This window comes from Lissotriton helveticus, chromosome 11 (assembly GCF_964261635.1).
Source record: "Lissotriton helveticus chromosome 11, aLisHel1.1, whole genome shotgun sequence".
NCBI classification, from domain to species: Eukaryota; Metazoa; Chordata; class Amphibia; order Caudata; family Salamandridae; genus Lissotriton; species Lissotriton helveticus.
Window position 1 is genome coordinate 784,711,896 of NC_136072.1, and position 16,172 is coordinate 784,728,067.

Below are 16,172 nucleotides of genomic sequence, written 5' to 3' on the forward strand. Positions count from 1 at the left end.
TTGGTATTGTTTTGAGGGGCAGGGGTTTGGGCCCCGGGTCCCGGACTGGCGTGGACGGGCGCAGATGGGCTTGCCTTTGTCATGCCCGCTGCGCGCGTCCGCTGCGCGTAAGTTCCATGGGCTGTTTTTAAAGGGCCCGCCTGGGCAGGGGACGCAAGCACTAGAGCGTCCCTTGCCTAAGATGGCAGCAGCAAATGGCATAGCCCGGAAGTGGGTAAAAAATGATCAAGCAAAGTTTCCCCTTGGCCTCCCTCCACTCAAACAGTCCGCTTATGTCTGCGGTGGACCGGGGGCCAGAGGAAAAGTGCACAATCCCACACCAGCGGGAAAGGTGTAAATGAAGGTCCCACAGGCAAACACAGGTGAGGTATTCAAAGACAATTTCCCCACAATTTTACATATAAAGATCACGGAAGATATAATTTTAAAAGATCACAAAGATCACATTTTAAAAAGTGCAAGGCGCAGAGTGGTAGTCAGCGGCAGGGGCAGCTCGCAACTCAGACTGTTCAAATGATTCTATCCACCAATGAAGTTAAGGGAGAATAATTCCGAGTAAGTGAGGCCCCTCCGAAGATTTGAGGCCTTCAACCACTGAAGAGCCCTCTAATGCAGAGGCCCCGGAAAATGGCTTGAATCGAAGACGATAACAAACCCACAATCCTGGCCAACTGTCGTAAGGAGATCCTGTCCCGTCGAAGAACCTTCTGAATCTCCTCTTTGATCTTGGAAATTTATTTATTTTTATTTTATAGCACTTATAAGGCGCGCAGCTACCCACAAAGGGTTTCCCGGCGCCAAGGTAGCAGAGCCCAAAACACAACAGGAGAGGAGACAATCAGCAGCCAACTATTTGTCAAACAGCCAAGTTTTAACACTTTTTCTAAATTTCAGATGATTTTCTTCTTTGCGTATGTGGGGGGGAGTGTGTTCCAGAGGGTGGGCCCTAGGTAGGAAAAGGATCTCCCACCCATTCTGGCCATTTGTACCTGGGAACAGCAAAATTCGCTGCTGTACAAGAGCGAAGGTTGCGGTTGGGGAAATAGGGCTTGGCAAGATCTTGTAAGTACCTGGGGGCAGTGCCAGCTTTGATTTTGAACAGATAGTTCAGGGCTTTGAATCGGATCCGATTTTCCACCCTTAGCCAGTGCAGATCCCTAAGATGTTTTGTGATCCTAGCAGATCTAGGGATTCTGCATAGCAGTCTAGCAGCAGAGTTTTGCACAAGCTGCAGGCGTCTTATCACTGCTTTGTTGGAGCCCAGGTAGAGGATGTTCCCATAGTCAAGCCGAGATGTAACTAAGGCATTGACTACGGTCTTCTGGGTAATAGGTGGTAACATCCAGACAATTTTGCGTAGCCATCTAAGAATGGTGAAGCACATGCCTGCCACTTTGTTGGCTTGCTGCGTCATAGATAGTCCATCATCTATGATAACCCCAAGGTTTCTAACCTGGGGGGCTGGTGGCGGGAGCCTACCCAACGACGTCGGCCAATGGGGATCACTCCAGAGGTCCTTGCTTTTCCCTAAGAGGAGGATCTCCGTTTTCTCCCCATTAAGTTTTAATTGGTTATCCGACATCCAGTTAAAAACTTCGTGAAGGCCTGTTTTGAGAGCAGATGGAGCAGACGGATCAGATTTGGAAAGTGAGAAAAGAATTTGCGAGTCGTCTGCATAGGTCATTAAAGCAAGACCATAACTCTCTGCAAGGTCAGCAAGTGGACGGAGGTACAAGTTGAAAAATAGAGGACTCAAGATTGAGCCCGGTGGCACACCGTGGGGGGAGTAGAGCACATCAGAACATGCCAAGGAAGAGGAGATCTGAAAGGTACGAAGGGATAGGTAAGACCTGATCCAATTCAGTGCCGTGCCACCGACACCATTCTCCTCCAGCCTGACAAGCAGTCTGGAGTGAGAAATGGTGTCAAACGCCACACTAAGGTCCAACAGAACCAATGCGATCGTTTGGCCACCGTCCATTAGCTCCCTGATCTTTTCTGTGACCCCAAGAAGGGCAGTTTCTGTGGAATATCCAGTCCTAAAACCGGACTGGGAAGAATGAAGCAGATCATTATTTTCCACGTAGATTGAGAGGGCACTATGGATGTGCTTCTCCAAAATTTTAGAGAAAGCAGGAAGTAACGATATTGGACGATAATTGGCCAGTATCGTGGGGTCGGCCGCCGGCTTTTTAAGCAGTGGACTAACCATAGCGTGTTTCCATAGCGCTGGAACTGTGGCCTGTTCTATGGAGGAGTTAAGTGTCTCAGTTATGATGGTCAAAGCAGAGTCCTCCAACTGGCAAATGATGCTAATAGGAATAGGGTCTCGTGGGGAACCCGACTTAATGGATTTTGACAATTCCTTCAATTTATCCAGAGTAATGGGAGGCCAAGTTTCAAGGCGGTAATCTCCTCTGGGGGCTTGGGGGGTGTCGTCCTGCTTATATGTATCGGTACAATTTTGGTTGATATTGGAGATGATAGTCTCAATCTTTCCAACGAAAAAAGACGCCAGATCCTGGCACTGCTGAGTGTTAAGGGGGTTCACCTCAGCTCTCGATTTCTCCCCAGCCAGATCTTTTACGGTATTAAAAAGAGTCTGGGATTTATTTACAGCCGTGTTGATGGAAGTTGTAACATAACACGCTTTGGCTTTCATGCAGGCCGAGTGGTAAATGTTTCTGGCCCTGCGATAAACCTCTTTTTGGTTCGACTCATATTTCTTGCGCCACTGCCTCTCCAGAGCCTTGCATATGGATTTTTCCTTCCTGAGGGCCTCAGTATACCAGGGGGCAGGGGGGCGGTGCACTTTCCCTTTACAACGAGAAAGAGGCAAGCAGGCATCAACTGCGTTTTTAAGCCATTTATGTGTAGCGTCTGCTATACTTTCCATATCCCCAACTAAGCATGGGGGATCGTTCCTCAATACGTTATGTAACTCCTCCCTGTTAAGGGTTTTCCAGTTCCTCCTGAAAGTTTCGGAGGGAGTCACGGAAGGCAGTGTAGAGTGTTTAAGTGAGATGCCAAAACGTGTGAGGAAATGGTCCGACCAGCAGATGGGAATGGTATTCAACCATGTAAGTTCTCTCATATTAGAAATGATGGGATCTAACAAATGGCCAGCTTTATGGGTGGGGCCCTTGTTGCGCAGCGTCATGTCTAAGGCCGCGAAGTCATCAATGAGATTTATACAAGCAGTATTGTTATCGTCTTCTAAGTGAAGATTTAGGTCCCCTAGTACTGTAAAATTTTGGGCATTAAGATGGTATGGTAGAATGTAGTTAACCAAATTTTCTGACCATGCAGAATTATTCCCTGGCGGGCGGTAGATCAATAGGCCAGAGAAAATAAAATTGGGGCTAAGGGTAATCTTAAACGATGCCGCCTCACAGCTAGGAATGCCTGCAGGTTCAAGGTTGCACACAAGATCTCTATTATAAACAATTGCAATCCCCCCGCCTACTTGTCCTACTCGGCCCTTTCTTACAATAGCGTAACTCGAGGGGAGGGCAGTTGCAACATCTGGACCTGCACTATCGTGGAGCCACGTCTCCGTCAGAAATACCGCACTAGGCTTTTCCTCCATTAGAAGATGGAAGATATCTAGTTTGTGTTGTGGTAATGATCTACAGCTTACCGTATAAAATGTAAAATCACGGGGGCCCTTTCGCAGAGAATAGGCTTTGTTATTAGTACCGTGTTTGGCTTCGGGATAGGGCTGATAGTTAGTCAGAGAGAGGGTGCAATGAGGGCATGCTTGTGCTCCAGCAAGTAATGGATTCAAGGTAATACAGTTATTATCTCTCATAGGACGAAGAGCCCTGAGTTGCTCACTTGTTGTCATCTCTAAAGTAGGTGGAGCAGACATCCGAGCCCCGTGTCCCGGCCTGGCCCGGACGGGCACAGACGGGCCGACTCAGGCTGGACTCTGGCGCTGACGAGGCGCGTCCACAAACGCGTCCGCTAGCGCGGAGAGGAACGATTCCTTTTATGCCCGAGACTAGAGCGCTCTCACCGCTCTGTCCCGACCTAAGATGGCCGCCACTAAAGTCCCTGGTGCTCGGTGCCTTGCCCTAGATCGGCAGGTACCGGGCGAAAATGTGCTAGCAAATGAATGCGGGTCAGCTACAGGTATGCTGTCTGCAAATTCAGTGAATAAAATACATTTTTCATACAATTTTAAAATCGCTAAATTTCAGTTTCTAAAATAATCCGGTTCGTCAAATAATGCTCGCCAACTCAGCTCCTAAGAATTATGTTATGCAGCAGAGTAACGCGCTGCCTGGATGCTCATTCAACTCGCAGCCGATGTCTGGGGGCTCCTTTTATGCCCGAGACTAGAGCGCTCTCACCTCTCTGTCCCGACCTAAGATGGCCGCCACTAAAGTCCCTGGTGCTCGGTGCCTTGCCCTAGATCGGCAGGTACCGGGCGAAAATGTGCTAGCAAATGAATGCGGGTCAGCTACAGGTATGCTGTCTGCAAATTCAGTGAATAAAATACATTTTTCATACAATTTTAAAATCGCTAAATTTCAGTTTCTAAAATAATCCGGTTCGTCAAATAATGCTCACCAACTCAGCTCCTAAGAATTATGTTATGCAGCAGAGTAACGCGCTGCCTGGATGCTCATTCAACTCCAACTCAACAGAAATCTTCTGGGACGGAAGATTCAAGGTTGCATCATTCGTGTTGATGCGAAAACCCAGAAAAATCATGCTTTGTCGGGGAACCAGATCCGACTTCTGGGCATTGATGATAGATCCCAGATTCTGCAGAAGGGAAATTGTAATCCGCAAGTGGAGGAGAAGCTGTTCCCTGGACTGGTCCATCAAAAGGATATCGTCCAGGTAGATAATCAACCGGATGCCCTTTGTGCGGAGATGTTCCACCACCGGTCTGAGAAGCTTGGTAAAGCACCAAGGTGCTGAGGAGAGACCAAAGGGAAGAGTTCTGAACTCGAATACCTGATCCCTCCACAGGAACTGAAGGAACCTGCAATGGGGAGGAAAGATGGGGACCGACAGGTAGGCATCCTTGAGATCCAACCAAGCTAACCAGTCGTTCTGGAGAAGGAGGTCCCTGAGAAGATGGATTCCCTCCATCTTGAAATGACGGTAAACCAGCCACTCGTTGAAAGATCTGAGGTTGATAACCGGCCAGAAGCCTTTTTCTTTCTTTTCTACAAGAAAATGGTTGCTTAGAAAACCCCTCGGATGAAGACTGGAAAGAGAGATTGCGCCTTTGGAAAGAAGATCTTGAACTTCCTGATCTATCAGAGACTCTTCTGAGGCTGAAAACACCAAAGGACGAGGGCGAAAAGTTTGAGAGGGAGACCCGTAGAACTCGAAGTGAAAACCTCGAACCGTTTCCAACACCCAAGGGTCTGAAGTGAGAGCCGCCTATTCTGCTAGAAACAGGGAAATCCTGCCCCCCAACCAAACAGGAGAGAGGAGATCAAGGCTTACCATTGTATCCTCTGGAATGAACCTGGCCTCCACCACGGCCTCTGTTCTGTCCTTTGTCGCCACGAGAGGGGTAGAAGGTGCCTTGTCGACCATCAGTCCATCCATTGTTGCGTTTTGCCTGTGCTCTGTTGGGGCCTTGGTTGTACTGACGGCCGGAAGAGTGACCCCTGCCTCGTCCAGCCCCACCAAAAACCTTTTTAGGAAAAATCTTTTTCATAGAGGCCTGAGCCTTATCCAAGGCGGAAAAGGTGGTGACAAATTTCCCTAGTTCCTTAACAAAAGGGTCGCCGAAGAGGGTGCCCTGCGCCACTGGCCCAGCCTCCGAAGAGGACAATTCCCCAAGTTTCGGATCAATCTTCAACAAAAGAGAACGTCGGCGTTCAGCCGAGAGGGCACAGTTAGCGTTGCCTAAAAGCCACATAGTCCTCTGCGCCCACCCTGCGACGTCATCCGCAGAACGCGGGCGAAAAATACATGTGGGGTCAAACATGTCTGAAGGAAGAGACTCCTCATCCCCCAGTTCCAAACAGGAAGACTGTGGATGCCACAACCTGCCGAAATCCTGAAAATCATCAGAGGAATCATCATCGTCCTCAAAAGCATCACCCTCTCCGCCATCGGGAAACCCTTCCTCAGGGTCAAATTCTGGTGTGACATCGTCACCAGTATTCCCGGGGAAATCTTCCTCCCAGTAAGGTGCGCTTCGGATCGTGCGCGCACTCTTATGGAAGACTTCAGCCAGCCGACTGAAGGCTTCGAGGTGCCCCGCGTCACGCTTAGCAGCCTTGTGTGGCATCACAGAGTGCATGCCACTAGGCCCAGCCCCTCCGTCACCCAAGATGCCAGAGCTATTTTTAAAAACATGTGCAGACAACTTTTTGACGCCATCCTGCAGAGGAGCAAGCGCCTGGGCTATGGCCGAAGAAAGGAGCTTGTCAACCTCTGCAGGAGGGCGTCCCTGGGAGGGCTGCTCCTCATTTGAAGGTACTGCGACATAGTCGTGCTCATTACGAGACTGCATTGTTAATGAGGGTCGGGCACCCATACACTGAAAAAACACCCTGGTAAAGTACAAATGGGTTCCCCCTACACCAGTGCCCTGTAGGTAAAATACCCAGAAAGTTCTAGTTTTAAATACAGGAAATATTATTATAAATAAAAACAATATATTCCTGAAATATGGGCAAAGCTCGTCAATCCTACCGCAAACACGTGTCATGTGACTGGGGGAGAGACAGGAACAACTCTGTGGTGAAGCACTTAATGTCTCAGCGCGTTCCTACCACACGCGCGCAAAGGGCGCTGTGGAGGAACCTAGAAACGCCAGCGACGCGAGCCGGCACCGCACAGCGCACTCGTGCTAAAGTAAACAAAGACACTCGGCCTGAAGAGTACCGCGTCGCAGCACAATGCGGGAGAATAGCCCGCAACACCAAACAGTCAGGAAACAATTTGAAATAACAAACTACCCCACGCGTAAATCCCAAAGCCAAAGATATGCGTGAAGGGACTTAACTGACGGGGGCAGCAATGAAGAAAGAGGAAGGACTACGCCGATGGATTAACTATATGGACTTGGTTGGACTGTGAATGGTTACCTGGTTCCCATGGTTACCGATTGGTCTCATGGGATATGTAGTTCAAGGAATATTTTTGTTTCTACCTTTGAACTTGCTTTTATTAAAATGAAGAAACGTTATGCATAATCCTCGCCTCCGCTTCCTGACATAGAATGACGGAAACAGTGATGGCAATGAAAGATGGCGGCACACACAGAGGAAGAGCACCGGGTGGTTCCAGGTAAATGCGTGCACCAAACGTTGCAGTGCAGCATGCGTTCCCACCTTCTTGCTTCCCCCATGGAAATAGTAAGGGGACGCGACTAACCGCATCCACGAGGCTATATTGAATGAGGTAAGCCTCGAGCAAGCCTCGAGCAAGCCTCGTGCAAGCCCCATGCTGACGTAACAGTGCCTTTCAACGATCCCAGACCAGCTCCAAGGATATGAAAATAAAGCAATGTACTCACACAGTATGTCAACCACCTAAATAGTTAGGTCCTCGCACACCAATGCTGATTAGCTTTTGTTGTAACAGACTTGTTGAACGCACTGCCGGGGTATATAAATAACTCTGTATCATGTCATAACAACATACATCTGACATAATAAGCAGTCGCGATAAAGTTTATACCGCTGGTGGTTATATGGACACAGAATAGTTGACGGTGCCCGACCTCGTAACAACAGTGACTTCTCCCTAATCCAACGTGTGCTGCCTGTCTCTTACACCAAATAGCAGACCGACTACAATGTCCATATCATGTTCAGAACCATTTGTAAATGTAAATGTATTTCGATTTATATAGCGCACAAATCACCCAGGGGTCTCAAGGCGCTTGCTTAGGGAACCCGTCCTGGTATTCCCCTGTGAGATATCCCGGCAGGGTATTCACAAGGTGAAAGCCAGGCATCCCGCCGCGAGGGGCCGTAGTGGAGATTAAGCAAGCTATTGCCCAGAGTCGCAGAGTGTGACCCCGTGAGTCGAGTAGGCACCGGAGCGAGAATTGTCGAGTCCGTGGAATTTTTGAGCCCGAGACCCGCCAAGGTGGGGAATCGAACCCTGGTCCACGGCTGATCTCAGCTTCCGGGTCTGCCGCCTCTAACCACTGAGCCACGCTTCTCCCTAACAAGCTGATCTTCTGGAAACGTATTTTACTTGAACACATTGCCAATCTCTGTCGAATAAACTCCGTTGGTATACTCCATTTCAAGGGTGACAGCTACTTAAATAGATCGGATTGGTGGAGACACTAAGGCTTGTTCAAATTGTTACAGTAGCATGAAATCTAAAAACAGTAAGCAAATGTAGCACGCCTTGGCTGGGGCCGTCCGATGAAAAGGATATGGGTGGGGCTGCCAGGTGTTCAGAAGTTTGTTAGAGGCTCCTTAATTTTCCTTGCATCGTTCCTTCTGAGCAGTTCCTCGAATAGTTACTTCACACTGCTTTACACATGTAGTTTCCATAGTTCTTGCTCCAAATCGTTGCCAAAATGTAGTAATGAAGGTCAGGTAGCTGAGGTGTAGGTTGTAGGATATTTATGAAGTCATAGTTAAAGGTTAGTAAATCCATAGAGAGTAGCCCACCAGGAGCAGACTGTCTGCTGCTCAGCCCATAGTTCAAATGCCGCACCTCACCTCCCAAGCACCCCAACATTCCATTCATCACCACCACTCTAACATCCCATGCAGCACATTTACACTGGCTGAGTAGCTAGGGACAAAGCAACCGGGGCGATACATAAATACATATACAAGATATAACAGTGTGTTATCAAACTAAGGAGCGTTTTGTCAGAAGACAGTGCCTGACATTTGTTATGTTATGTTAATTAAATGTATACAGCACACGAATACCCTCCGGTGTCTTGGCACTTCCAGTGCTACATACTGTACTGAGGGCTACTGCTACTAAAAGAGCCAGGTCTTCAATTGTTTTCTCAACTCAAGGAGGGAGGGAATTTTTCTAAGATATAATGGAAGGGAGTTCCATTCCTTGATGGTATTGTAGCTGTAACTACCCCCACCCCCCAGTTCATCTTTTTAATCTTGACCTCTGTCTTTGAAGCGCAGCAAACGTGACTAGATAATTATAGAATTTAAAGGATTTTTTTCCTTGAACTTTCATGACCCACCAGAATTAGGTTCGCGACTACGTCCCACAGTTTGGGAAAGACTGCTCTACAGTACGAAAAGCTGCAAACATTTTGCCAGTGATTTGTTTGGTATAATCAGTTTTCATGTACCCTTCCAGGTAACGGACATCAATCACCCCAGAATCCTTGGGGTATTGGTATATTCATAGCTCCGCTTCTGTACCAAAGCCCAGGGCAAGACCCAGTTATCAAGTGGCCCTACATAATCAGTTTCAGGATTATGCATACACGACAGCACAATGAACAGAGATTTTAAAGTACATTAGTGAATTCATTGTCCTGCAGTACAGCTTGCTTTGGACAGTGTCATGAGTACCAGTACAGTTTACTGATACTTCCTGTACAACTACAGGGAGTTGGTGGTGAAAACCTCATGGAGTTTTTAAGACACTGGTGTATCAATAGTCTCAGAGTAAAAGGTTGGACATGATGATCTATGGATTAATAGTACAAACTTCACTAATAATTATTGGCAAAAGATTGGTGATATAACCCTAGTGTGGATTCAACATAGTATGAAGCGTTGCAAGCTCACAGCTGGGTGGTGGGCTTTACGATGTAGAAGATCCTAGTCCCTAGTTATGTATTCACTCTGCTCCCCCCCACAGCAGAGAGTTTGATCCATCTGTCCTCTTGTGTACTGTGGCAGTGGTTCCTGTTCGAGAGCAGTGAGTCTGACTTGATGTTTGTAGTTGCTTCCATGTCCACAATCTAGAAATCTGATTACAGTATTATCCTCTTGTAAGTGAAGTTCAAACCCCACGGACATAGAGGTTCTCTCAGTAACCAAGCGGGGCTTTGATGGCTGTCATTAATTATTATTGGGGGGGGGGGGCACAGTGCTGTTGCAAACTTCTTGATTTACTGTCAGTTTGTGTTAACACAAGTTATTAACCTAATACTGGTTACATTTTTCCAGTGATGATCATTGTACTCCTTCCTTAAGGCCATTAGTATTGCCTTTAATAATAATCTTAGTAGATTTAGGATATTGTAAGCATAACTAAAGAACAGCTATGTAAAAATAAAGCCAATTTATCCAGGATACACGTTCTTCACTTTTGGTTGTACAGTACACGAAATGTAAAGGGGGGAGCATTCTAACCTTAGAGAATGAATCAGAAGACATGTTGCCTCCAATGTTGGAACAATACACATTATTTCAGCAGCATTCTAAGTAAATAATAACGTTGTGTAGTCTTCGCTGGCCAAGGTTGTGATTACAAGAAAAACAAATTTTTAATAATGTATATGCTGCCAGAGAATACAACTGGAAAATGTCAGTTTCAACCAAGTCTTGCAGAATGTCCTTGATGATAATAATAATAAGAATTTCAGGGATGGTATTGGTTTTCTGTAAGGAAACTAAATAAGGCAAATGTATTAAATTTACTCTGAATTGTAATCTTCATTTTTCAAATCAATTATATTATATGGCAGTATGGAAAGTGCTATTTATTTAACTAAATATAAATAGAACACTTAGATTGACGACTTTGTAGCTAGGCTCAGTTTTTCATTTTTTTAACGCTAACCTTATTCAATTATTTTTCATTGAAATGCCGTTTTACAGTAACTGAACTATTTCTTTCATGGCTTACTGTACAGAGTCTAGACGCCTTCATTCTAAAACTTGTTAACACATGTTTCATGATCCTAGAGATTAAGACATAGCTTCATCAGGACAAACAAATTATTCTCAGACCTAGTGTGACATGTTCTTTGTTATATTAAGAGATATTCTCGGGTCATTTGCTACTCGCCTTGATTCTGTTGTTTGTTAGGATCTAATGTTGTTGTGCATTTACTGAAGACAAAACTTTAATAGTGTGCGGTGCAATTCAGTGTCAACGGGAATTCAAGTATTGTAGTCCAAAATGACGCTATCATTATTTTGTTATGAGACAGAAAATAGAACACTGCTTGTGAACTTGGTGTGGTAGAGTATTATTGACCACATCCATGTTTTTAGTGGTGACACGTGACATAAGGAACCTAAATGACTTAGGTAAAATCAATCAGTGTTGTTAGCCTTTGTATGTAAATTGAGAGTTGTGCATTACCATAGCTTTTACTTGTGTAAGAAGGACAGCACTGCTTCTCACCCTCACCACTGGTTTTCATAGATTTTGTGTTTACCATTTATTTACATGGAATGCCAAGTTAACTAGAGGTACTTAATCCAAGTTGCAAGACATTTATACTATTTTATTTACAAATGGCATTATAAAAGATGGGTTTCATAGTGAGAATGTACATGACAGGTGTTCTGTGCCTACATTGGTTAATAATGGCTTTCTGACAAATTGCTCTCTCTGGCTGCTGCAGATTGTCTGTGTCTCCAGCGGAACTCCCCTGACCAACCAGCATTACATTGCAGCCTCCCTGGGGGAATTCTATGGAGCTGACCACAGTATGGAGCGCTTGAGTGCTGAAAACACTGCGAAACTTCGTCCTCGCACCCCAATAAAGAACCTCTTCTTGACAGGTAAAGAAAAAGAAAACATTATCTTCCCAGGGCGAGAATCAAAAAAGGTTTATCAATACAGAATTTAATATCAATATTTAACATAAACAGTTGATTATCTTACAGTAACAAAAGCTTCTAACCACCTGTCCCCCTGGCCTGAGCAGACACAGTGTAATGAAACTGAAATAAATGAACCCAAATGCATGAATGAATGAAAATCTTTATTCAGCTGATTTCTTTTGGCCATAAAAGTACAAGAAAGCTTGATCCCCCGGTATTCATATTGAAATGCAACTAGATAAAAGTATGAACAGATACTAAATGAACTAGTTAAAACCTCTTTTTAAATTTAACTTCATTGCATACATCCTTGCCCACGCCACATTAAAAAGGCAATGTCTTCTGTAGCTGAGAGTGGACGATAAAAACGAACCAACTAAGCAACAAACCTTGAGATTACTGAGGAACTGTAAAAAGTAAAATGTAGGTTTCCTTTTAAGAGAAAGCAAATAACTTGAGAATCAGTACCAGCATGGGCAAGTAAGTTGCCTGTAAAACTTACAGATGAAGATAAAGTGCGACAGTGTTTAAGCTGAATTTTCATCACACAGACATAATTGGATTGAGGATGTATCATATTGGTCCAAGGGGAAAGACAAGTGACACCTTATACTACCTATATGGAATTGTGTCAATAATTGTCTTATTCATAGCATGTGTTGGCCACAGATACATATACTTTGCATCCTCCTGCATTCTAGTGTTGAGCTTGGGCATTTGCAAGTTGTTTTTCTTCGAGGAATTCTTTTGTGTCATTGGGCTCAGATGTCTACCTCGGAGCTCTGTGACTGTAGCTTTGATTTTGGCCACGAGGCCTTACCAGCACCCTGGTTCATCACCCTTCAACTGAAGATTTGGCAACAACCAATACCTATTGGTTTTCCCTATACTATTTCGATCTGCCCATCTGGGCTTGGGCCAAGTTCAGCTTCCGTTTTCTTTTCTACCACTGCCATGTTCCACTCAACAACTCAAAGGGACGGAAAAGCGCCTTTCAGCCACGCCAAGTACTGCAAGCAGGATCAGCACTCTGTCTGCAATCTCTGCTTTTCACCTGAGCACGATGAAGAGTCGTGTGAGGTGTGCCTGTACTTTCAATCCAAGACAATGCTTCTGCAATGGAGGGAAACGTTGTTAGGACCACTCCACTATGCAGGTGCGCCAAGTTGATGATATGCCCAACATCTTCAGGGAGCAGTTGATGGAGCCGGAGGAAGAACTCGAGGACGCTGAGGCACAGGTTGTACCCATGGGAATCTCCTTACTGCTTAGTGGCAGCGGCGACGGCTCGAATGATGATCCTGATCCATCAGAAGCACACGTGAGCACGCCGGCGGGAGCATACATACTCCCACTAAAACATCCAAGATGGCTTCACACACTATTGTTTCCAATTGTTCCATAGAACGGCTTCCAGAGTACTTTCAGACCACAATCCTTTAACTTTAAGCATAGATATTGGGATGACCCAGTCCGTCCAAAGCACCTGGACGTTTGAAAGGGCTCTTTTGATCAATGATAAGTATTGTAATCATATAGAAAATTGGATCACAGAATTCCTAAATTTCAATATCGGTAGCGCCCATTTGGTTATGGTCTGGGACTCACTAAAAGCAGGAATAAGAGGTGAAACATTAAGATTTTCAATTCAAAATAACAAAAAAGCAAAAGATAAGCTAAAAAAACTACAGGAAAATTTAATAAGTAAGGAAGAAGATTTAGTTAGGGCGGTCATAGGTGGGAATAATCCAGAAGGGGCTGCAAGAGAGGTTGCCATAGCAAAGAATCTTATAACTGATATTTTCACTAGGAAAGTGATCTATAAAGCTTTATTGTGTAAGAAAAAAATTTATGAAATGAGCGAACAGGTGGGCCACCAACTGGCTATCCGTGCAAGACAACAAAATTCGGAAAGTACAATTAAAACCATTAGACATCCTATCTTTGGATTAACTAACGACCCGAAAAAAATCAGGGAAGCGTTCAAGGGGTACTATTCTGATCTTTATACAGAGACAGGAAGCAGCCAGGGTAAAATACATGAATATCTAAATTTAGATCCAAGGCCCGCTTACCACAACTAGATCAAGACAATCTCTCCGAGACCCCAGATTGGATAGAAATTCTCCTATCAATAAATAGTCTGGCCCCAGGGAAGGCTACAGGTTTAGATGGAATCCCGGTTGAATTTTATGCTAAATTTAGTAAGACATTGAAAGAAATTCTAACTAAATTAATGATACATGTCTTTCAGGGTGGACGTCCTCCAGACTCATGGGCCCGGGCAAAAATCATTGTTTTCCCCCCAAAAAATAAAGATCCTACAGAACTGGGCGCCTATCGCCCAATTACTTTAATTAATAATGATTCTAAAATATATTCTAAAATGTTAGCCAGTAGACTCACACCAATTATCCATAAAATTATATCTGCTAGGCAACATGGATTCGTCCCAGGGAGATCTACAACAGACCATATCCAGAGAGTGATCACGCTTTTTGACATGGCAGAGGTAGCAGGAGACTCTATGGCCTTGATACTACTAGATGCGGAAAAAGCATTTGATAGGGTCTCCTGACAATATCTCTGGATTGCCATGTCAAGGAGCGGGATCGGGGATCACTTCATTAAAGCTGTACAGATGTTATATGTCACACCCGAAGCAGCGGTTATGATTAATGGGGACCTATCGGAAACCATCAAAGTGACAAGAGGTACAAGTCAGGGGTGTCCTTGCTCTCCTCTACTGTTTGCCCTTTTCATAGATCCTTTTATTAAGAGGTTAGAGACAAACGAATCCATACTACCTATAAAAACCATCAATGGCGAAACCAAAACTTTGGCTTTTGCAGACGATATTGCAATTATAACAGCTGATCCAATGTCGGCAGTCAAAGTGATGGAGGAGGAAGCAACAAGGTTTGGGGAGATATCAGGGTATAAATTGAACCAAACCAAAACCCAGATCATAATCAACAACAAGACTAACTACTCAGACGAAAGGGTCGTAGACAAGGCAGTATATCTCGGCGTGAACATCACAGCAGATTTAGATAACTTAGTGAACCTAAATCTGAGCCATCACCTAAAACAAACTGAAAAAAAGCCTAGCTCATTTACACAATCTGCACCTCACTATTATTGGTAGATGAAATCTTATCAAAATGTTATTCTTTCCTAAAAATTTTTCTTTTTTTCGCTCGATTTGTTTAAACTTTGACCCACAGATTTTTAAAACTATAGACAACATTTTTGCACGCTTTATTTGGGGATTTGGAAGAACACGTAGAGCCCAAAGGTTTGTTACCTTACCCAGGGAAAGAGGTGGCCTGGCATTACCAAACTTCAAACTATTTTGGTGGGCCACTACCCTTAAATACTGTAGAGTGCTCCTAACCCCCAAGCAGGAATTTAACTCAGAGAGTCCAGTTCCAACGCCACAGGAACTGATCCTCGGTGGAGAGGCAAACAATCATTTGTGGAGGCTAACATATGATTGGCACTTCAAAAAAGTATGCTTCAAATCACTCAAAGGCATTTATATCGCTTGGAATCAAGTACGAAAACTTCTGGGGATCGGCAGATTCTCCCACTACACTACGCTATGTGGGAATAGTAATCTCCCGGAGATATTCAAAGACTCCTGTATGAGGTGCTGGGTTAGATCAGGAATAGTACAAGTTGGGTCACTGTACGATTCAGTGGGCTTTCGATCATTCGAATCCCTTAAAACTAAATTTGGACTTGAATCTCGTGATTTTTACAAATACTTACAAGTCAGAGACTATATTTCAAAAAAGGGGGGGGGGGGGGAAGAGAGGCATTTCGGAAAATGTTGGCAATTGAAACGGCCCAAACAGATAGGGCTAGAATAGGTGAAATTTATAAAAACCTAGTTACTGGCCTTCCTGATGACCTAGAGAAGCATTTCCATAACTGGGAAAATAAACTAGGCATGTCTGAAACCATAATACATAAAACATTGGAAAGGTCATCCTCTCTACTAATGTCCACTAAACTTCAAGCCCAATTCTACAAGACATTTTTCCAACTATATTATACCCCCGAAAAGATTTCTAAATAGAGTACAGGTAAAGGTACATTATGTCCTCGATGCGCAATGTCCAAGGTGGATCTGATTCAAATGTTGGGCACATGCGAAACCCTGAGTACCATTAGACGAGAAATCTCTTTGTTTCTATCAGAGATCTTTGAAACTAGAATTGTGATCACGACAGCGGAAATAATATTTGGGATTGATAGGGATCCTAGACCCGCTACCATTCAGGGACTTCTATTTATCTCAATGGCCATACTAAGAATTTGCCTGACATCAACTTGGTTAGACCCATACCCACTTTCATTCCATCAATGGCGGGCACGACTACTAGCTGCATATAACTTAGAAATAGCCATATTCAGTAGGAAGGGAATAAAAAGGAAAAAGAAAGGACTTGA

At 44.6% G+C, this 16,172-nt stretch overlaps 1 protein-coding gene across 1 annotated transcript in view; it reads left to right on the forward strand.

Annotated features, from left to right (window-relative positions):
• Positions 1 to 16,172, forward strand: part of LOC144791919 (all-trans-retinol 13,14-reductase-like) — a 282,571-nt gene that overhangs the window by 248,691 nt on the left and 17,708 nt on the right. The window contains exon 10 of the mRNA XM_078666732.1: positions 11,513 to 11,672. Within this exon, the coding sequence (XP_078522858.1) occupies positions 11,513 to 11,672 (160 nt within the window). The remainder of the gene's footprint in view (positions 1 to 11,512; positions 11,673 to 16,172) is intronic.